This window comes from Prionailurus viverrinus, chromosome E2 (genome assembly GCF_022837055.1).
Source record: "Prionailurus viverrinus isolate Anna chromosome E2, UM_Priviv_1.0, whole genome shotgun sequence".
In the NCBI taxonomy this organism is placed as follows: domain Eukaryota; kingdom Metazoa; phylum Chordata; class Mammalia; order Carnivora; family Felidae; genus Prionailurus; species Prionailurus viverrinus.
Window position 1 is genome coordinate 44,010,359 of NC_062575.1, and position 23,144 is coordinate 44,033,502.

At 40.5% G+C, this 23,144-nt stretch overlaps 1 protein-coding gene across 3 annotated transcripts in view; it reads left to right on the top strand.

Annotated features, from left to right (window-relative positions):
- UBA2 (ubiquitin like modifier activating enzyme 2) overlaps positions 1-19,750 on the top strand; it is a 40,861-nt gene extending 21,111 nt beyond the window's left edge. Inside the window, exons 11-18 of one of the 3 annotated variants that reach the window (XM_047835605.1) lie at positions 2,080-2,173; positions 2,261-2,373; positions 6,779-6,934; positions 8,740-8,836; positions 13,247-13,352; positions 14,931-15,067; positions 16,524-16,741; positions 18,076-19,750. In XM_047835605.1, the coding sequence (XP_047691561.1) occupies positions 2,080-2,173; positions 2,261-2,373; positions 6,779-6,934; positions 8,740-8,836; positions 13,247-13,352; positions 14,931-15,067; positions 16,524-16,705 (885 nt within the window). In that variant the 3' untranslated portion in view covers positions 16,706-16,741; positions 18,076-19,750. Of the gene's footprint in view, positions 1-2,079; positions 2,174-2,260; positions 2,374-6,778; positions 6,935-8,739; positions 8,837-13,246; positions 13,353-14,930; positions 15,068-16,523 lie in introns of all 3 variants that reach the window. The other 2 variants (XM_047835604.1, XM_047835607.1) reach the window with 2 other exon arrangements.
- Positions 19,751-23,144: the final 3,394 nt, after the last annotated feature.

A 23,144-nucleotide genomic window follows, 5' to 3' on the forward strand; every position in this document is an offset into this window, starting at 1 on the left:
GAACTATGAATTTTCTGTACGTGAATTCAAGTAATATCATAAAACTTGATTCTGATAATGGGTTTGTGGTTTATAATTATGTTGACTGGAGAAATAATGTGAATTGACTGGAGTAAAATGTTTCACCAGCTTAAAAAAATTTCTTTTGTAAATGCAGATATGTTAATAGAAGTCATAAAATTCTTTTGGAGACAATAGCTCATGGGCCTAATTTAACCTTGAAAGTAATAAAATAGGCTTTCTGTTGAAATAGTTAAAGGTCTGAGACCTCTAAATACAGATTCTTATAAGTTAAAATAATATTTAATAGCAGTTTGTGGTTAGATGTCATATTTTGAAATTTGATGAATTTATTTTAATTGTTAATCAGTGTTTTCTATGTCTACCAGTGATTTATCTGTGATAATGGTAATACGTTTCTATGATGGTAGAGATTTGCCCTGAGTTGTAAAGTAAGGGCAAAAGTTTGGTCAGTTTTACTAAGCTGATAATTCTGTGCAAAGTTTGAAACTTTGGTTGAATTAGACATGTAAACTGAAGCTAGTAAGTTTATGTTTTTGGGATTCTTGAAAACATTCTTTTGGGTTTATGTCATATAAAGATTAATTATTAAATATATATTTGCATTATTACTGTTAGAGTGATTTGGGTAGTTTTCATCTGTACACAGGGCTAGATAATGAAACCATGAAACTGGTAGTTGTTACCCTCTGATTAAAATCTACATCTAATGGGTATGATGAACCAATTGCCTAGGGAAGTAGCTGTACACTGTGTTGGGTACTGTTGAATATTCACACTTAATCCTCATTACAACCTTCTGAAATATTTCTATAATATTCCCTGATAGTTAAGGAATTTCATTTGCCTGAGGTGAGCCAGCCAGCCAGTGAGTATGTAGAGAACTCCCATCCTCTCAGTGCTTTGTCTCAGTGCTTTCTCTTCTCCACTTTAGTGCTTTTGAATTATAGGCTAGGATAGTATGTTCTCAGTGAAGCAGAAAACTTTGCTGAAATCTTAAGAGACCAAGATACAATCTCAGAAAGAAGATAAACTGTCAAAGGGAAACTTTTGTTGTATTGCCATATGTGAAAAGAAACAGCAAATACAGGAGACTGGTATTTTATGAAGAATTTGGAGAGGGAAAACCAAAAGGTGTAGTCCAGATGTTTGAGTTTTTAGTGAAATTGTTTCCTATGAAAAACCTTTATCTCTTTGCCTGGAGTCTGTATTGTCAGACAACTTCCATTACTGACTGATGCACCTGGGAAAGTGTTGCCATCGTCAGTGAGTGGAATTGGTGTTCTGCTCTATACACTCAGTCTCCACTTCACTCGTTTAAGTGGGACTGAGTTCCTAGAGGCCTGGTGGGTCTTGGCTTTCTTTTCTTTTCTTTTTTCTTTTCTTCTTTCTTTCTTTCTTTCTTTCTTTCTTTCTTTCTTTCTTTCTTTCTTTCACATTTATTTATTTTTGAGAGAGAGAGAGCATGGGTGGAGGAGGGGCAGAGAGACAGGGAGACTCAGAATCCAAAGCAGGCTCCAGGCTCTGAGCTGTCAGCACAGAAACCATGCAGGGCTTGAACTCACGAACTGTGAGGTAATGACCTGAGCTGAAGTTGGACGCTTAACCGACTGAGCCACCCAGGCGCCCTTTGGCATTCTTTTCTTTTTAAATGTTTATTTTATTGAGAGAGAAAGAGAGCCAGTGAGCAGTCGTAGGGACAGAGAATCCCAAGCAGGCTCTGCACTAATTGTGAGCCTACTCGTGAACTGGGAGATCATGACCTGAGCCAAAATCAAGACTTGGACTCTTAGCCCACTGAGCTACCCAGGCTTCCCTTGGCAGTCTTGTCAGGCTACATCCCTGGATCCAAGGAGTTGATAATGAGACCCTGCCCCCAATTCATCCATTCTCCATGCTACTATAAGGCTTTATGGGACTGGCCTGTCCTGCAAGGCCATCCCTTGTTCTAGTTGACGATGGTTGTTACACACATGTGAGAGTACTATTTTGAAGGTGATACTAACTAAATTAGTAAATCTGTGGGAAGGCTTGTTAAATTGTTTCAATTATTGGCAGGATGATCCATCTGCAATGGATTTTGTCACCTCTGCTGCAAACCTCAGGATGCATATTTTCAGTATGAATATGAAGAGCAGATTTGATATAAAATGTAAGTTGTTTTGTAGTTCACTTGTATCACTTAAAATTCTAAGTTATTCTTTTCTAACAGTTAAACATACTCATCTTTGTTTTTCAGCAATGGCAGGGAACATTATTCCTGCTATCGCTACTACTAATGCAGTGATTGCTGGGTTAATAGTGTTGGAAGGATTGAAGATTTTATCAGGAAAAATAGACCAGTGTAGAACAGTGAGTATTTCTCTTTCTTTCTTTCTTTCTTTCTTTCTTCCTTCCTTCCTTCCTTCCTTCCTTCCTTCCTCTCTTTCTTTCTCTCTTTCTTTGTTTCTTTCACAAGTAATCTCTACATCCAATGTGGGGCTTGACCTCCCAACTCCAAGATCCAAAGTCTCATGCTCTACCAACTTAGCCAGCCAGGCACCCCTGTCCACCCTCTTTTTTTTTTTTTTTTAATATTTATTTATTTTTGAAACAGAGACAGCATGAACAGGGGAGGAGCAGAGAGAGAGGGGGACACACAGAATCTGAAGCAGGCTTCAGGCTCTGAGCTGTCAGCACAGAGCCTGACGCGGGGCTCGAACTCACGGACCATGAGATCGTGACCTGAGCCGAAGTTGGACGCTTAACCGACTGAGTCACCCAGGCGCCCCAAGTCCGCCCTCTTTTTAATAGTAGTCTATATTTTAGGGGAAAGAAAGTAACTCTAAAAAGCACATTAAACAGAGCACCTAAAAAATTAAAACAATAAAATTGATTAAAGCAGTGGAAAAAACATTGTTCCAGTAGTAACCTTATGAGCTCATTTTTAAGCTTCCTGGAAGTTACAGTAAAAAGGAAAATATAGTTGCTTCTCTTATTTTATAAGCTAGTTTGCTTGTAACAGTTTCCAGAGTTTTACTGAATTCTGAGACTCATTGTATGGTTCCTTATAAAGTTTTTTCAATTTTAAGAGTTCTGTATGGTTTTTCAATTTTGTTTTGTCATTTTCTAGTTCTCTCCTTCATTCATGTTTTTGTTTTCTTCATGTTTTTCAATCTCCTTTTCTGTTTTAAACCTATTTTATGTTCTTTGATAACGTCTAAAGTTTTTATGGATGTATGTACTGTCCTTTCTGCTAGATATCATAGTATTTTTTTGGCCTGTGTGGTATATGATTTGTGGGGTTTTTTTGTTTTTTTTTAATCAACTTAGTTAAAACTGTCTGACAATTCTTAAGGACTTATTGAAGGTGTACTTCAAAGAGGATTTGTGTTTGTTTATATCTGGGTGCCTGGCATCCTACCAGTCCAGTACTACTTTTAAATTTTGGGCTTTAGTTTTTCAGCTCCTCTAATCCAAGTTGCAAGTCTGCATGAGCCCTGTCCTACTGTAATGAAACATGAAGGAAGATATTTCCCTGCTCCCCTAAGCACCGAGGTCACAATCATCTGTCTTGCTGTTTTTGTGGGAAAGATATTTTCCTCCTCTTCTTCACTTGCCTCCTCTTCCAGGTCCTTGCTCTATGGGAGTTTCTGTTAGAGAGTTCTGCATGCACGAGGGATGGACTAGATTTATCTTCTAATTTTTTCTTTTTTTTAAAGTTTATATATTTTTGCAGAGAGAGACACAAAGCATGAGTGGGGGAGGGGCAGAGAGAGGGGGAGACACAGAATCTGAAACAGGCTCTAGGCTCTGAGCTGTCAGCACAGAACCCGACGCGGGGCTCAAACTCAAGGACAGCAAGATCATGACCTGAGTCGAAGTCAGACACTCAACCGACTGAGCTACCCAGGCGCTCCTAGATTTATCTTTTAAAACCAAAGCCACTTGGACATTCTCTTTGGATTCCTGCTTTCACTTTGAGTTTGCCTGAAGATGATTTGCATTCTTAACAGCTTAGCAATTTAAAAAACTTCCTGAAAATACTTCTAGCGCATATTTTTGCTCATTTATGTTCGCCTTTTTACTATAATGTTGACATGAAAAGACCAATTTATTTTTAGGAATTTTGAAATACATATATGCATATATATTTTTTAATGTTTATTTTGGGGGAGAGAGAGTGCAAGCAGGGGACGGGCAGAAAGAGAGGGAAAGAGAGAATCTCAGACTCCGTGCTGTTCGTGTGGAGCCAGATGTGGGGCTCGAACTCACAGACTGCGAGATCATGAACTTAGCTGAAATCAAGTTGGATGTCCCAGTTTTTAGGAATTTCTAAAAAACTACCTACTCTGCAGTGGTACTCATACTTTTCAGTGCTATTATTGATTTACTCTTAAAATATTTTTTATTGTTAACATGTAGTTTCGGGGTGAATGGGTGTGGAATCATTGCCAGTCTGCTACCTTGATTTGGTTTAATTCTTTTTCTTAACTGTCAAAATTTTAATTTCTAAGAACTAGATTTTTTTTTTTTTTTTTTTTTTTTTTTTTTACATTTTATTTATTTTTGAGAGACCGAGCACAAGTGGGGGAGGGGCAGAGAGAGAGAGGGAGACACAGAGTCTGAAGCAAGCTCCAGGCTTCCAGCTGTCAGCACAGAGTCCGACACAGGGCTCAAACCCACAAACTGTGAGATCATGACCTCAGCCAGAGTCAGATGCATAGCCGACTGAGCCACGCAGGTGCCGCTAAGAACTTCATTTTTGATTTCTACCTTCTAGCAGCCTGAGTTTGTCCTGTGGCTACAGTATGCATCCCTTTGAGCTCACAAACAATATTAATTGTTGAATTTATTTAAAATATCCACTCGTTCCTATAACATCCTTCTCATTTCTTTTTATTCAGCTTTTTCCCTCTTGGGTTAATGATGTTTATGTCTGGGTTTTTTGGTTCACATTTATAAGTGAATTTTAAGGTGAATTAATAGTATTAGCCTGGGCATCAACAGGGTTAGCAGTTGCTTCCGTTACTGTCGACTTCCCTTCATACAGTTATCTTCCTAGTGAAGCTTAGATCAAACAAATCTGTTTTCCCCATTGAACCCTGCCTCTGACCTTGCCAATACAATGACTAACTTCTAGCAATACTGTTGCTACAGGAGCCCTCCTCCCAGCACTTGATTGCCTCTCACAGGATTTGGTTTTTCTTCTTTTTTTAAAAAAAGTAATCTCTACACCCATCATGGGTCTTGAACTCACAACCCCAAGATGAAGAGTCACATGCTTTTTTTTTTTTTAATTTTTTTTTTTAACATTTATTATTGAGAGATAAGAGGGCATGAGCATGGGAGGGGCACAGAGAGGGGGAGACACAGAATCCGAGGCAGGCTCCAGGCTCTGAGCTGTCAGCACAGCCCAACATGGGGCTCGAACTCAAACCATGAGATCATGACCTGAGCCAAAGTTAGACACTTAACTGACTGAGCCACCCATGCACCCCATGAGTCGCATATTCTTCCAACTGAGCCAGCTGGGCACCCCAGGATTTACTTCAAGCTTGGGGAATCTGAGGTTCCACTTTAAAATTCATCTTAGCAGGTGGCCACACTTAACATGGTCATCACAAAGTGAGAAATTTGTGTATTTACTTCTAGTGTTCTTTTGACCTTTGTTTGTATTGATCTTGCTAGTGTTTGCTGAACTTTGTAGTAAAGTAATAATGACGTTAAGTTTGGGACCTTTTTTTGTTTTTTTAAGATAAAGAGAGCGTGCTTGTGTGCATGAGCAGGGGAAGGGGAGAGAGCATCTCAAGTAGGCTCCACACTGTCAGCACAGAGCCCAAGCAGAACTGGATTCCAGGAACCAGGAGATCATGAGCTGAGGTCAAGAGTCAGATGTTTAACCAACTGAGACACCTAGGCGTCCCTTAGTTGGAACCTTTTTAAATTTCAGTGCAAGTTTTTTATCCATTGCAATTTTTAAATTTTTCATTGGCTTTTATTTTTTGTTTGTATGCTTGGGAAATCGTAAATAGGTGCTAATATTGCCTGAAGTACATCACTTTTTCTCTTCTTTATATAAACGTTAATGTTGTAGTCGTCAAAGACAACTTGAAAAGAAAAACAGCACATTGGTTCCATGCATCTGTGAAAGTGTTACCATTATTCGGAGAAATTAGCATATTGGTATTTATTATTGGGAGGTTGGCTTAAAATTGGTAAGAATAACCACTAGGAAGATACCCCAAAATTGATTTAATGATATCAGAGATGAATACAGTTAGGCCCTTAATTCGTTAAGTTAGTTTGCAGAATAGTTTATAGAGTCTTCAAGATTTCTTTTCAGTAAACACAGCCTTTCACATGGTCACTAACTGTTAAAGAAAGTTGAAAGAAGATCAGTCTCTTAAAAAGGCCATGATTTTCTTTATGTTTTCTGCCATCTAGAAGGGAAGATTTAAGTCATTTTTAAAGTTTATTTGAGAGAGAGCATGCGGAGCAGGGGGGGAGAGAGAGAAAGAGGGAGAATGAGAATGAATGAATCAGTCCCAAGCAGACTCTCCTGTTAGTGCAGAGCTCAATGCGGAGCTCGAACTCAGAAACCATGAGATGATGACCTGAGCCGAGATCAAGAGTCAGATGCTTAAGGAAGCCACGCAAGTGCCCCTATTTAAGTCATCTTTTATTGACCGTGCAGTAAAGAAGACTGTAGGCTTCAAATTATATGGTATATAAAAGCATAAGATTTCTGGTTTCTGCCTGTATTTTTTCTTCAAAGATTTTTTTGAACAAACAACCAAACCCAAGAAAGAAGCTTCTTGTGCCTTGTGCACTGGATCCTCCTAACCCTAACTGTTATGTATGTGCCAGCAAGCCAGAGGTGACTGTTCGGCTGAATGTACACAAAGTGACTGTTCTCACATTACAGGATAAGGTAAGTGTACAGGCTGGTAATCTTCCACAAGGTTCGTTTTCCTTTCCTAAAAAAAAAGAAAACGTAGGCTCCCTTTTGCGGTATAGTTTAACATGATAACAAACTAAACCACATAATTACTGTGAAAGGCTCTGACTGCTAAAGTGCATTGCTCTGATATTCTAGGTTGCTTTACTGTCTGGGTTCCTACTACGTTTTTGGTCTGTGGTTCCAGAATATGTGCCTCACATCCCAGAAAGGAATAGATGAATTTGGATGGAATATGCACCACAGGTTGTACAGAGGTGACACAGTTTCTTGGCAAGCAAGAGACACTGTTAGCAGATAGTGTGTGAATTGTGTTTTCTGACAGATGGTATCCTTAAATGGTCTAGTAAGGGTCGTGATTTTGGTGTGTTAAGTTGGCGTCTTAGGAAATGCAGCATTTGTGCATCTGGATATACCAGTGGCGCTGTGGAGTGAGGGAAATGGAAGTTTAGTGTGTGGTGTGGTCCTTAGGTTCTTCCTAAATTGGTTAGGTTAGTTTCTCTGTGTTTGGGAAGATTTCCAAAATGGCCTGAATGGATGCTACTTCCTACTTTGGGGATCACTTCAGATTGCTTTCTGATAACGTTCATCATCATGTTTCATATTTACCCAACATAGGGGGCATAGACCTTTGCGGCCCAGGCTGCTTGAGAGGGAAAAGCCTTTCTCCCAGAATTGATTACATAGGGCAGATTGATTTGAGCTTACGTTTTGATGGAGAAGCAGCAGGATTTGGTATACTGGCCAGCAGAGGCTGATTGCCCCACCCGGTTCCTTAGGAAATAATTGTAGTTGGTATGTACTCATTCTTGAGCTTAAAGGCAAGTCTACTATTTTTGGGGGTAATATGACCTTTAGAGAATTCCCCTGTTATTTTTAAAAAATGTTTATTTATTTCTTTTGAGAGAGCATGAGCGAGTTGGGGAGGGAGAGAGAGAATTCCAAGCAGACTCCACACTGTCAGTGAACAGTGAGATCATGACCTGAGCTGAAATCAGGAGTTGGACATTAACTGAGCCACCCAGGCGCCCTTCCCCTGTCATTTCTAAAAGCAGCTAGTATTTCACAGATTGTTATCACTCTTTATCCATCTCGAAATTTTTTTTTTTTTTAATTTTTTTTTTTTGTGTTTATTTTTGAGAGAGAGAGAGAGACAGAGCATGAGTGGCGGAGGGGCAGAGAGAGAGGGAGACACAGAATCCAAAGCAGGCTCCAGACTCTGAGCTGTCAGCACAGAGCCCCACGCAGGGCTCAAACCCACAAACTGCGAGGTCATGACCTGAGCTGAAGTTGGACGATTAACTGACTGAGCCACCCAGGCGCCCCTATCCATCTTGAAATTTAAAGAGAGATGGCACTTGGGAAGAGGAAGACTAATCCAAGAATCCGTCTTATAAATTTTCCATCTATAGAACATCTTCCACTACAGGACTGGCTTAGAGACTAAGATGAAATGTGTTAAATGTCTAGCTCAGTATCTAATCTGTAGGGAATACCAAGAGCCAATCAGGAGTTTGCAATCTCCCATTTGGAGGAAGTTTTATCTGAATGTTCTCAGTGGTCAAACATGGGAGTACAAGGTGGACAGCATGGGCATGGAGTAATTGGGTGAATTTCCAGTGCTTTCTGCATGTCCTGGGTGTCCTAAAGAACAACTTGCCCCCTTTCCATTTCCAATGGAACGGGAAAGTATGGGGGGAAAATGTCTGTTTTTTCTTTTTCTTTTTTTATGGTCTTTAACTACATATATTAATATGTTAAATTTTTTTGTCTTTTAGATCGTGAAAGAAAAATTTGCTATGGTAGCACCAGATGTCCAAATTGAAGATGGGAAAGGAACAATCCTAATATCTTCAGAAGAGGGAGAGACAGAAGGTATTACACGTTGCATTTATTCACTCTCCTCATTTGGGTAGAAACTGTATACATGAAGAAGTAACATGAGTCTGTTCATTGTGCATATTGCTCGGTATCACAGCTGAAAGGGGCAATGTTTGGTCACGAAAGTGCACTCCCTAGGTGGCACTGTCTTGCTGGGATCACCACAGTTCCAGGTGTGGGGACTTCCATATTGTCAGGGTGTCTCAGGGACTGTTTCTCAAGAACCCAGTGCACAGTTATGTTTACAGTGACCATAATGCTCTAGTCCACTAACAAGGACTATCCTTGCCTGGATCCTTGAAGCTAAATTAGTAATGGGAACATTGCCTTGGCCGTTAGGATAATTTAAGGCTATTAAGGAGTTTTGTTTGTTTTGAGAGAGAGTGCGCATTTGGATGGGATGGGAGGTACATAGGGAGAGGGCAAGAGAGAATCTTGAGCAGGCTCCACACCCAGCTCAGAGCCCACACAGGGCTCGATCACAACCGTGAGATCGTGACCTGAGTGGAAATCAGGAGTCAGACACTTAACTGACGGAGCCACCTAGGCACCCCAAGGCTATTAGGTGTTTTGTCAAAGAGCAGAGAAGCCTTGATAGCCTGCCATAGAGCAGAAAGTAGTACTGAAAATCATTGCCCACCTTTGGCTTTCCAGGCTTTCTAGGCTTTCCTTTTCAAAAGTTCAGGCAGGTTGTCATCCCTTTTGTTAATGCATTTGTTGTATAAAGTACAATGCATTTGGTTCTGTTTAAGCTTTCTTAGAATTGGTTATGGTTGTGCTCCCTTCAGACTGTGCTAGTCAATCTTCGTGTACTTAGATGTTCCCACACCTCTTCAGTCACTTTGGCAGCTCATCTCTTTGCGCTGCCATTTTAGTTGATTTCTCCACATCCCCAATTTTGTCATGGTACCATTACTTTGGGCACTGTTTTCCCAAAATAAGATGTATTTATTCACACATTTGTTCATTGGTCATTTATTCAGGACACTTTGTCAGATCCTGATAGGATTATTCAAATGTCAAGCCTTTAAATTAAAACTTAGTGTCAGGATTCCTCTTGGCTGTAGTTTCTAGTCAAGAAATTGCTTGAGATATTAGGTCCTGAGTAATTCAAGACCCTGTTTTGGCTAGGTAGTAGTCTGTTTTAAGAATCCAGTTGAATGTTTAAGCCCCATTTTAGCTAGCTGTCTTCATATGCACATAGAAAGTTTGTCCATGACGATACACTCTCCCTTGGTTCTGGCCAGCTCTTTCAAATGCTTGAGCTTTAAAAATGGAAACTGGTCAAGAATCTCAATGGCTTAAAACTGGTCCTTCTCGGGGCGCCTGGGTGGCACAGTCGGTTAAGCGTCCGACTTCAGCCAGGTCACGATCTCGCGGTCCGTGAGTTCGAGCCCCGCGTCAGGCTCTGGGCTGATGGCTCGGAGCCTGGAGCCTGTTTCCGATTCTGTGTCTCCCTCTCTCTCTGCCCCTCCCCGTTCATGCTCTGTCTCTCTCTGTCCCCAAAATAAATAAAAACGTTGAAAAAAAAAAATTAAAAACAAAAAAACTGGTCCTTCTCAGTAGCACATGTAGCAGCATACATGTGCTACTGAGTACTAAGGGTGGGATTTATTCAAATACATTTAGGGCCCTGTGTTACAGGTATAGTCCTCTGTTTATAATTCGAGAATGAATAAGGCAGTGGTCCCTGTCTTGAAGTACTTTAAAGCCTGGAAGGAGAGGAAAGATGGTCAACAAGTGGATTTACTACAACCTAAGAAATAACTGTAGGAAGAGAGCATACAAGGTCGGAAGCCTTGTGAAGGGGAAGGGTCACAGGAGAAAGGACTCCTGGGCCAGTTCTTAAAGAAGTAAAGGCCCCCTGGCAGAGAAGGGAATGTCTACATTTGGGCAGAATCAGCAGCTGCTATAAAACGCATGAGCTTGTGAAACAACGTAAAAGGCTTTCAGAACGTCCAGTTAATTTGTTTCACTGGAAAGTAGGGTGCTGTGGGGTTGGTGGTGGTGGCACAGCTGGAGGGCTTCGTGTGGCATACATGTGACATGTATTTGTAGTCCTCCCCCAGTGACCTCCTCCCACCAGGATTTATAAGCAGGGAATGTATTAATGTATTTACCTTCTAGCATAGTCTGCAGAGGAGGAGTTAAGCATGTGAAAGAAGAAGCAGGGGGCCAGTTAGGGAGAAAAAACTGAAGGTAGTGAGGGTTGTTTACTGAGGCATAAGCAGATGACAGAGTTGAGATTTGCAGTCAGAGTTTATGGGTCGGCCAGGTGAAGAAAAGTGTCATTGTTGGGCTTGTACAGGACTGTCGCCAGGACTCTGGCTTTGGAGATGATGTTAATTGACCAGGATAGATGCATAGTAGACTACTTTTCTTTCTAACATGTTGGATCTGAAGAGTTTGTAGTTAAGTAGGGAATATGTAAAAGGGCTTGAGGATGGAAGTCTGGGTAGGAGCTACTATTCTCTAAAGGCATTCCAGATAGATGAAAAAGTTAAAATAAGAAATCTGTAGGGGCGCCCTGCTGGCTCAGTCAGTGTTGCATATCTCGATCTTGGGGTCATGAGTTGGAGCCCCACGTTGGATATAGAATTTACTTAAAAAAAAAAAAAAAAAACCTAAAAGAATTAGAAACTGTCAGTAGTGGGGCACCTGGGTGGCTCAGTCAGTTGGGCACATGACTCTTGATTTCAGCTCAGGTCATGATCCCAGGGTTGTGGGATCAAGCTTTGCCTTGGGCTCTACACTGTGCGTGAAGCCTGCTTAAGATTCTCTCCCTCTCCGTCTCTCTGTCTCTCAGGTGTCCAACTTTGGCTCAGGTCATGATCCTGTTTGCGACTTGGAGCCCCACATTGGGTTCACTGCTGTCAGCACACAGCCCACTTGGGATCCTCTATCCCCCTTCCTCTGTGCCCCTCCCCTGCTTGAGCTCTCTCTCTCTTTCTCTCAAAAGTAAAAACATTAAAAAAAAAAAAAAGATTCTCTCTCTCTCTCTCTCTCTCTCTCTCTCTCTCTCTCTCCCTCCCTCCCTCCCTCCCTCCCTCTCCCCCCTCCCCCTCCTCTCTCTCTCTCTCTCTCTCTCTCTCTCTCTCTCCCCCTCTCTCTCCGCTCTTCTCTTCTCTCCTTCTCTCCCCCACTTACTCTCAAAAAGAAACCATCATTAGTTTCTGGGTTTCAAGGAGGGGATCCTTTCTAAGCATTTTCCTTACAAGCAACTAAATAATAACCAACAAAGAAAAAGATTATTAGATTATATAGAAAATTACATACATTTAACGATAACTAGAATTTAAAATACAGTTTACTTAGCATGTGCCAGGCACTGTATAGGTCAACAGGTTCTATATAGCGTGTCCCTCATGGAGCAAATATTCAATAAAGTGCACTCTGTTGTGAGGAGAGGGTATAAATTGGAAGCAAAGTGAGGAAGCAGTTTTGTAAATGATACTTGAGTGCTTGTATAGGTTAAGAGAGAGGAGCATCTGAACATTCAGGGGAGAAAGGATAATTAAGGCAGAAAGACCCAACAGTAGGTAGGAGGAGGTGGTGACCTAAAAAGTTGGGTTGGAGGAATTGTTCTTCATGGGAGTATTTTAATCCATGTATCAGGTTTATTGAGTGTTAGGGGGTGCTGTGCTAGGTACTTTGCTGCATGAAGCAGAAATGACATGTGGAAACTAAAACTATAGAGTGATTATTTTTGGGAGTCCCCACTGACTTGTCATTGAGAAATGTTGAAAATTTGTGTTGAAAAACGGAAAGATCCATTCAAATCAACAGTTTTCTCATGTTTCTGTAAAATTTGCTGAAAAGTGAAGTTGTTGTAGATAATCTCTTTGTAAGTAGAATATATGTTGAACAACTCTAAAAGTCGTCTTCGACCCCTTCAGGATTCCAGATTAATTTGGTTTGAATGGGAGAGTGTCAGAATTTCTCACCGTTTGGGTTTTTTTTGCAACAGTTTTAATAGTTGAGCTTTCATTCAGGGCTGAATTTCTAAGTGTCTAATATTGTAGTGGACTAGTTTGCTAGGGCCACCATTCCAAAATATGCAGACAGAGTGACTTAAGTGACAGAAATTTATTTTCTCATAATTCTGGAGGCTCCAGGTCGAAAGATCAAATTATCCACAGGTTTGCTTTCTCTTGAGGTCTCTCTCCTTGATTTCTGAGAAAAATGTTGGATTATGCCCAGCCTGACAGCCTCATTATATCTTCATCACCTTTTTAAAAAAAACCACTCTCTCACATTCTGAGGTGCCTAGGGTTAGGGCTTCAACATACGAATTTGAGGGGATGACAATTGAGCTTATAGAGGGGGGATTGACCTTTTTAAAGCTAATGTGACTGCTCTGTGGAAATATAACTTTAGTATCTAAATTTCTTTCCAATTTCTTAGCTAACAATCATAAAAAGCTGTCAGAATTTGGAATTAGAAATGGGAGCCGGCTTCAAGCAGACGATTTCCTTCAGGACTATACTTTATTGATCAACATCCTTCATAGGTGGGAACTATTAATATTTTAAGTGTAAGAAAGTATTTGAATATTTAAAGAGTGAAGAAAAAGATGTTTTCTTACCCTTAAGCCCTGCTGTTCACTTGAAACCACATGGTATATTTGCTTGAGTTGGCTACTCAGTTCCTTTGAGGCTTGACCTACAGAGGAATTTGGGGAATTCTGAAATAAAAGGAATAGGCAAAAAATGTTTAAGGGTAACTATCATCAGTGGTGTCTGATCAGAAAGACCTAGAAAAGGTAGAAATCCAAGCATTTGAATAGTTATAATCAGAGATGAGTTCATTTTGATAGTTGAACTAAAATAAAAATTTCAACCATTTTAAAGATTCATTAGAAGAAAGGAAGAAATATTGCCCTCATAAAACACAAATTTAACTTGTGATCTTAATAATGAGATAATGAAAAGAATTATAGATGTTTGAATCACTTTTATTTTTTAATGTTCTGCCCATTTTATAAAAAAACTTCAAAGTGCTTGCATTACACAGTATTTGCATGTATATAACACAGCTAAAATACAGATAGTCTTCCATTTTGGTATGTTTACCTGTCAAATAAAGTGCACTTTTGTGCATGCCCATTGACACACCTAATTGCACACCAACTTAGGACTTTGGGCATTATCTTACAAACATGGAGGGTTGCTGCCTGCATCTGATTGTTTTGCCAGTATTGCCATCTCTTTGCAAACATACAGTTTGTGTAGTTGTTTGGAGAATATCACATTTTATATACTTGGTTTATAAAAAGCATAAAATGACAGGGAAGACTGAATGTGAGTTATTAGTAAGTGAGTTATTAGTTTCACAAAGTTAGACAATTGAGTCAAAGAGAATTTTTGCTAGGGTGTGATCCCTAGTCTCAATTAGACACCGTTGGATGTCCGTGGTGTGCTCGTGTTCAAGTTCACAAGAAAAAACAATGAAAGTAGATCTACAGTAAAATGGAAATATCAGATGGTGTCTAAAGAGGAGGCATAATTAGGGTTGTTTTTTTTTTTATCATATTTTTTAGCTCCTTGGGAACAGAACCCTCCCCCCTTATAACATAACATGTAAGTCTTTTGTTTGACTTTCATGCATTAAACTTTCATACATGTTTTTGCAAATGTGTTACAAAATCAGGGTACTGCCAGTAAAGATGGTGGGGAGACCCAGAGTCCATGTAACCCTGTTCCTTAAACGCCAGATTACTTTGGTCAAGATCAGGGTTGAGAGTATAGACTCTTCACCTGGTAGCTAAATAAATAATGCCTTAAGAGCAACATTGGGCCACAAAGTTTTAGACTCCGTTTTCTGCTCTAGAAGTGGAAGTTATGTAACATTTTAAAAAACCTTTTCCCTGATTTGAAGGGGCAATGGTATTGAACACTTGAAGTAGAGTTTTGAATTAACAACAGAAATTTGTTGTGTGCAGTGTTATTTTTAATTTTAGCTCTTTGAAAATCAGCATCTGTATATTTGGTGTGTACATAGTAAATGCACTTAGAGCTTTGAGGAACAGTGTCTCTCTGGTGTGCCTTTGTCATGGGGTCCAGTTTTATAGTGTCCGATTATTTTACAGTGAGGACCTAGGGAAGGATGTTGAATTTGAAGTTGTTGGTGATGCCCCAGAAAAAGTGGGGCCCAAACAGGCTGAAGATGCTGCCAAAAGCATAACCAATGGCAGTGACGATGGAGCTCAGCCTTCCACGTCCACTGGTGAGTCATGGCCCTAGCCAGCCAGCATTTTGTTAATTAACCCACCAAGCAAGACATTATATAGAAACAAACTATGAGTATTTTACGAATTTTACCGTAAAAAAGAAATCTGTAGGATTGTTAAAGGTGTAGATTGGTTTGGCATTGGTTGTTTTAATTCTTATGGAAAATAGGAACTACTATTTTTTGTTAGTGGGCTTTTAAAACTAGAAGTGTCGGTGAGTTTACTAGTGTGTGAAGACAGTTCATTCTTAGTAGTAGTTTTGGATTTTGTATGCTTGTTTCCCTCTAAATAGGGGAAGCAAATCAATGCATCTCTGTTGAGTGAACAGATGCTTGGTAAGTATAGAATTTTAGAATTTCACAGTTTCCTGAGAACCGGTATGACTTTGGTAAAGTGCATCAGGGACTCTGTTACCCTGAGTTTTCAGTGCTAGTGCTTGGTGATTTACTGTGCTCGGATTTGGATGTTTACTACCTGCTCACATCCCGCAACCCTCCTCTCTTCATTTTTCAGTCAGGAAACTAAAGTTAACTTTTTTTTAACCCCAAGTTTTTGGTGTTCTTTGGAATATGGTTGTTCTTGGTTCTCCTGTCCTCTCAGAATTTTAAAGATGAACTTTGAGACTAACTAGAGCATGGCCCACCTGTGAGCCATGGGTTCATGACCTTTTTTCCCCTCCAGAAATGGAAAAGTCTATCATTCTCCTATGAGGAAGGGACTATGGTCATTTTTAAAAAATCATAATTTGAAATATGCATTGATTGATCCATTACCATGGGGTTTGGGAGGCTTTAGCCATGAGTAAGATAGGCAGGTACTCTGCCTTTGGTTTGGCAGGGGTGGGATGGGGGGTGGTACACAAAACCAACTGTAGTGTAAGGTTAAGAGCATGCACTATAGAGCCCACTGTGTGGGTTTGAATCCTGGCCTCGACTTCTGCTGTTGTGTGGCCTTGGGCAAGTCAGTCTCTGTACCTCAGTTTCCTTTTCTAGAAAACGGATAATATTATTGTCTTCTTTATAGGGTTGTTGTGATGATTAAATGAGTTGTTATATGCAAAGTGCTCAGAACAGTTCCTGGCACCTTGTAAGTGCTATGTATATGTTGTTGTTGTTGTTTTATTATTATTATTACCACCGCTACCAGTATTAGGATATGCACCCTCCCCTTTTTTGTTGGAGAAATAGAAACAAGGAGCTATAATAATTTGAGTTACATAATGCTTGTTACAGTTTTTTTGTTTAGATTAGAAAACAAAAATAGGTGCTCATTACAGAAAACATTAAAACAGTACAGAAATGTGTAATGTATAAAGTGAAGGTTCCCTAAGGGCAGCTATTCTTAAGTTTGATGTATATTGGAAATGCTAACTTTTCACTTTCATAAAATGTTAGTGAATCACTAGTAACGCCCACACTTTTAACCATTTTTTCCTTTTTTTTTTGAAATAAGCACAAGAGCAAGATGATGTGCTCATAGTTGATTCAGATGAAGAAGGTCCTTCAAATAATGCTGACATCAGTGAAGAAGAGAGAAGTCGCAAGAGGAAATTAGATGAGAAAGAGAATATCAGTGCAAAGAGGTCACGCACAGAACAGACAGAAGAGCTTGACGATGTCATAGCATTAGATTGAACAGAAATGCCTCTAAACAGAACCCTCTTAACTGCAGTAGGTCATCTGGGCAGAACCAGGTTATTTGTTATGTCCTTTGTTCCAAAGGGAAAAAATTGACACCGTTGACCTGAAGATGCTTCTGCTCCCTTTGAAAGCATTCATTTTGCTAGAACAATTAGAAACATTGCAGTATGCTGTATTGAAAGTAGGATTATAGTTTTAAAGCCCTTTGAACAAAGTGTGTGCATAACCAGTCATGAGATAAAACACCACAATGCATGTTGCCTTTTTAATGTAAATACCCTTAGGTATCATTTAACAGTTTTAAAATATTGTGGTTTAGTAAAGTTGATACCTGGTTATAAATATTATGCCTTTATTTTTGGTTAGAAGAAGAATTATTTTTAGCCTAGATCTAACCATTTTCATACTCTTAACTGACTGAAACAGATTCAAAGAAGTATCACGTGCTATGCATTGAAACTTGTTTTTAAATGTTAACTGGCACTATGTATATTTAATGTAAAACAATGTTAATTTACTCAAGTTTTCAGCTTGTACTGCCTGGTATGTCTGTGTAAGAAGCCAATTTTTGTGTATTGTTACAGTTTCAGGTTATTTATATTTGGTGTTTTGTAGAACTCAAATACGACTACACTGTACTTATGGACCAAATAAATGGCATCTGCATACTTGTTATACGAGCCTGCAGAGTTCACGTTTCTGCTGCCTTATTGGGTTTATATACTACTGCAGGCATGCAAAATTCTTCCCTTCTAAAAAACTAACTCATAATGGATGTGAAGGTTAAAAATGACCTCCACGGTTTGCCATAGATGAGTACTTTCTAAAATAAAATTTTTAATGGCAATGTTGCTTTTTAAGTTTGGATTGTAAACAACTGGCCTTTTGTTGAGAATTCATTTAAGTGGTCTTTGCCTAGCCCCAGTAACATAGAACCTTGGCTTTGAGATTCCAGAGCAGGGGAGAGTCTTCTCCATTCTGCAGTCTTCTCTGGGCTGCCCCTCCAACCCCCAATTCATCAAAGTCCCTTCTTGAGTGTACCATTTAGAGCCCAACTCCAGCATACAGATGTGGCCAGACCAGCACTAGATGGATCAGCACCTATGTCTCTGCCCAGGACCTTAGAGTACCCTGGCCCTTAGGGTTCTTCTCTCTTCACACAGATGTGCCTTGAATTTTCAGATAATAGAAACCCCCTGAAGCTGTTTTCCCCCATTCTGTACCTTGGCCATTGGTGGTTTTGACCACAGTCAATTCAAATCTCAAGTTGATAGCTCATTGTTTTGTTCCCCTTTGTGTAATTCTTACTCTGCCATCTAGCTTATTAATTCTTACTCCTTGTTTTATATCATTTGTAAATTCAGAATGTAATCAAAGCCTTCAGAAAATCATGTTGAACAAGACTCAGCCCTCAGGAGCATGCTGCTTGATGCCCACAAGATGGACTGACTTCCAGCCTTCAGTACAGCAGTGAGCAAGCTGAATCCCCACCTACAACTATAGGAGTCTGTGAGGTTCACTTTACCTTTAGATTTTTAGAAGATGTTCCATTTTCCTCCAGGAAAAAGAAAATCTCAAAATGACAAAACTATGTAACAGGCAATAATGAAATATTCTGGAATACCACCTCTCAGATATGTTTCAGTTAACTGGTTGGTCACTGGTGATCATGGTCAGTTTGGAAATTCCATTCCTAAAACCTCACAGTGCCCCTTTAGACTCAACTGTCCATGTGTTTTCAGCATTTTGTATATGTATGTTCTTTTCCATTTTAATGTACATGGCAATGAGTACCAGTTTGATCTGTAGAGATACGCTTGTGTTTTGGGAGACCAGTGCATTTTGTCTCTACAACTCTGTTACTACCTTTTCCAGCAGGGTCTGTCCCTTTTCTACCTGTTTCAATAAAATCAGGGTCAGCAAGGCAGGTCCAACACAGAGGTATTGCCCAAGTAGACTAAGCAGATCCAAGCTGCCTCCACATACCTGGAGCATGGAGACACTCTAGATTTGGCCTTGTGTTCATGGTTTTCCCATGTGAGTTTGTCTTCTCAGTTGGGGAGCCAGACGCAGAGCTCGTCAAGGGTCTTTCCCCAGCAGCTCTATCCTGAAATAGTCTGACAAACCATCTTCCAGCCTTAATGGGAACGGTCTGGTGACTCAAGTTTACCTATGTAGCCTGTTGTCTCAAAGATCAATCTGCATACTTGGCATGTATGAGAGGATTCAGTGTTTTAATATAGAATAGCCTGACCCCTTCATGAAATAACCAATCAGGCGGACATCAATGGATGCCAGAACCTTTTGCAAAAGGCTGTTGAACAGAATCTTTACACAGTGCTCAAATGTTGCTATAAAGATAATTTGCAAAACGAAAAAATCAACCTTTGATAACGGACTGATCTGTCACCGCTATAAACCTGTCTTCAAACCTAGCATCAATAATGGGACAGCTTGATGTGTGCTTCGTAATGAGATGATATGAAGAATACAACAGAACGTAGGCAAAAAAACCCATGTTAACCTGAACTTAATCCACCATCTAGACCTGACTTCCAGCTGACAGGAAATAGAGGGGGTAGAGGAACAAACCAAACAACATTAGGAGACAACTACAGAATGTGGGACATTCTGGAACTCAAGTGCAAAATAAATGACTTTAACAATTCTTGTGACAATTGGAAATGGAATAAAGTGATAATGGAATTATTTTCTTAGGTATAATAATGTACTTATGGAGGCTACTGTCCTTATTCTTGGAATATTAGGAATGAAATGAAGCTTCATAACAACTTTTAAATGGCTCAGCAAAATGTATAATAAAGATAAAATTAACATTTATTGAATCTAGGTGGAGCCTGTATACGTTGTTCATTGTACTATCCAACTTTTCTCTGAAAACTTTCATAATAAAGGTGGATATATATATATATATATATAGTCTGTATTTTCCTTTTGAGCCTATGTGACTTTCAAGTTTTGTAATGAATATATTCTATGATTTAAATCAAAAAGGCAATAAAGTTATTAAAAATCTAAGTTGGCATGAGAAAGTGTTGCAGTGATTCCTGGGTCCAACATTTATGAAGTCCTCTGGGTCCTTGTTGCTAGGCTGTGACTTAGGAAGAATTCTCTTTCATTTGAGTCTCCATAGAATCAAGATAGCCAAGTTGCTCCCAGTAGATTAGTGGTTCGCTTAGAAGTTGTAGAAAACATTTGGTTCATAATAGGTGTTCCTGTTCCTGAAGATTGCCCATCGGTAGCAGGCGTCTGAAGGCATCTGGAGAGGACTTGCTCTGTGGCCAAGGAACATGGGCAAATTTAAGCTTCCTACTAGCCTTTTGTAATCTATAGAAAATTGAAACTTAAAAAGTCAAAGCAGGGAAGGAAGGATGATGGCAGATATTTCTAGTCATTGTGTCTTGGGGAGGTGGTAAAGGCCTCCCAGCATCTCCATTTTGACCATTTCCAGGAGGATATATTTAGAGAAGTATTTTTATAGACGCTTTCATACTGGGAATACATTATTTGCATTCTGCACACAGAGGGAAGTTTTTTTTTGTCCCCTGCAACTAATTTAAAATAAATTCCAGCCAAGAGTTTTGAGAAATTTTTGAACTGCTCTCACTAAAAAAAATCAAGTTGAACTACAGGATTATGATGATGCTGTGCAGTTTGATTATATTCTGAAGATACTATGTTATTCTGATAAAATAACATTTTGGGGAGTTTTGCTAATTGTCTCTGACTCAGCTTTAAACATTTTTAATCTTGCAACAAGTGATGACTTACATAGGCAAAGGCTCAGAAAAATTTTACTAGAATGTACAAATGCTCCAGGGTCCTCAGGCTTTTACTTTAGAAATCCGCCAACGGGATTGCCTGGCTGGCTCAGTCAGTAGAGTACGCTACTCAATCTCAGGGTGGTGAGTTCAAGCCCAATATTGGGTGTAGAGCTTATTTTAAAAAACGGGTGCCTGGGTGGCTCAGTCAGTTGAGCATCTGTTGATTTTGGCTCAGATCATGATCTCGTGGTTTGTGGGTTCAAGGCCAAAGTGGGGGTCCTCGCGAGCCTGCTTGGGATGCTCGCTTTCTTCCTTTCTGCCCCTGCTTGCCTGCTCACGCTGTCAGGAAAAAAAAAAAAAAAAAAAAAAGATCCACCAACAATTCACTTTCTCAGGTCAATCTCAGAAAAATGTAGGCATTGTGTACAGTGTCATTCATTCTATAAACATGTATTGCATCCCTGCTCTGCCGTGCCACACTGAGGAAACCTTGACAGCCTGTGTAGAAACCTTTGAAAGCAGTAAGACACTAAGGACTATTCACAGAAACTCAACTTCTTAGAGAAACTCAACTTAAGGTAGCAATAGGCGGTAGGATGGGGATCTGAGGACCCACATCTTCTGTGTTGTCCGGGTTCCCAATTGGTCCCAGCATCTGCTTCCAGCAGCACTGAGTCATGAACACCAACCTCAAGCTCAAAAATGTGATACCAAAAGCTGTTGGAATCAACATTCCCAAATGCTCCCCACCCCCTGCCCCATGGAACTGCAGACCTGCTGGGGTGTTTGTTTGCCGCACACAAAGTTTGTGTATAAATGCCCTTTCCTGGGTGCAGGATAAGGTTTCAGGACAAGAAAGGGAAGGTCCTTCCAAGGAAGGACCAACTGCTCCCTGATGAAGGAAGGAAGGAAGGGGAAATTATCACATCCTAACCCTAATTCTTAGATTGGGGAACCAAGAGTCATGGCTTTGACTCTTCTGTGCCTCTGAAGAGGCCAAAGGGGGGATACCAGGACCAGGGGAAATTGGTGGACTCAATCTGATAGAAAAAGCTGGGCCTCAAAGGAGGGGATGGAAAAATCTCTTTGGGGACAGCTCCCAGTACATGCCCTCCCAGTAGAGAACACACACCTTGGGTCTGGTGCTGTGCGTGGGAAGACTGGCCCCTAGGAGCTGAGCTGGGAGGGGTACAATTGGGCTTCAAGTGAAAGATTTCCTGCTGCTCTCCCTAGGAAGTACTATTTCACAAGGGTAAAGACTGGTGCAACCTGGAGGAGGGAAAGAAGAGTGGATCCGAGCAACTCCTCCATGTGGAGTTTGGCTGTGTGCCGTCCCTCTTCCCTCAGAACCCAAGTTAGACAGCCACACTTGATTGGCATCTGAATGTGTCCCAAGACCGTGGGAAAAAAAAAAAAAACTGACTTGTGTCTATAATTGGGGTCCAGACACTACAGACAGATAAGGGGATCTGATGGAAGCCAGATTACAAGGAGAGACAGGAGGAGGATCTTTTTGTTGTTTTTGTTTAAGGTTTATTTATTTTTGAAAGAGAGCACAAGCAAGGGTAGGGGCAAAGAGAGAGAGAGAGAGACAGAATCTGAAGCAGGCTCCAGGGCTTGAACCCACAAACTGGGAGATCATGACCTGAGCCAAAGTCAGATGCCTAACTGACTGAGCCATCCAGGTGCCCCAAGTTGAGCGACTTTGGCTCAGGCCATAATCTCATGATCTCGTGGTTTGTGAGTTTGAGCCCACATCAGGCTTGCGGCTGTCAGTGCAAAGCAGGCTTTGGATCCTGTCTGCCTCTCTCTGCCCCTCCCCTACTTGTGCTTTCTGAAAAATAAATAAACATTAAAAATTTTTTTAAAAACATTTCTTGGAACATTACTGCATAGAGTATTTTTGTTTGTGTATGACACCATTAATACCACCAAATTGCTCTTCCTGACAGGATGTGCCAACTGACACTCATACCAGTAAAATATATGCAAGTTTCACCACGTCCATTTTTAAATAGTAATGTGGTCAGTGAAATGTGATACTTCATTGCTGATTTAATTTGCTTTTCTCAGAGTGGAGATCATTTTTCATGCAATGATATCCTCCAGATATTTGCTCCCCCAAACACTTGCATCCACGTGTACCTGCCCTCAACACCGTGAGCTTGGCTGGCGGTGGGTGGCCGGGTGGGTTGGATTTTTGCAAGATCTGAGAGGTGCTGGGGAAGAACTGCTGGGTAAGACACTGCTCAAACGCCAACTGAGGAGAATGGCGCTCCTCATCAATGTTGAGGCCGGACACGCCGGTCAGTCTGCACCGACACAATTCCCCATTCAGGCTCCCTGCGCCCAGCGACACCGTGGGCACCTTCCTGAAATCCTCTGAGCAGGGAGTGCCTGCAAAAGTGAAAAGTCTTCCACTCAAGGTCGTTTTCCGTTTTCCTGAATCCACCGGGTCTTGACAGATGATGGTTTGCTTTTCTTCTCTACAAGCTGTTTGAAATATACAAGGACAAGAACTCTGTAGCTTGTGCTTTGGGGAGACAAAGCACTAGCTAGCTCTCGTTCACTGCTCCTCCCTCCCAATGTGGTCCCTGAGGCCCCACTCCTTCCCAGTACCTGTGGCAGCGCAGGTGATTCCAGGAGCC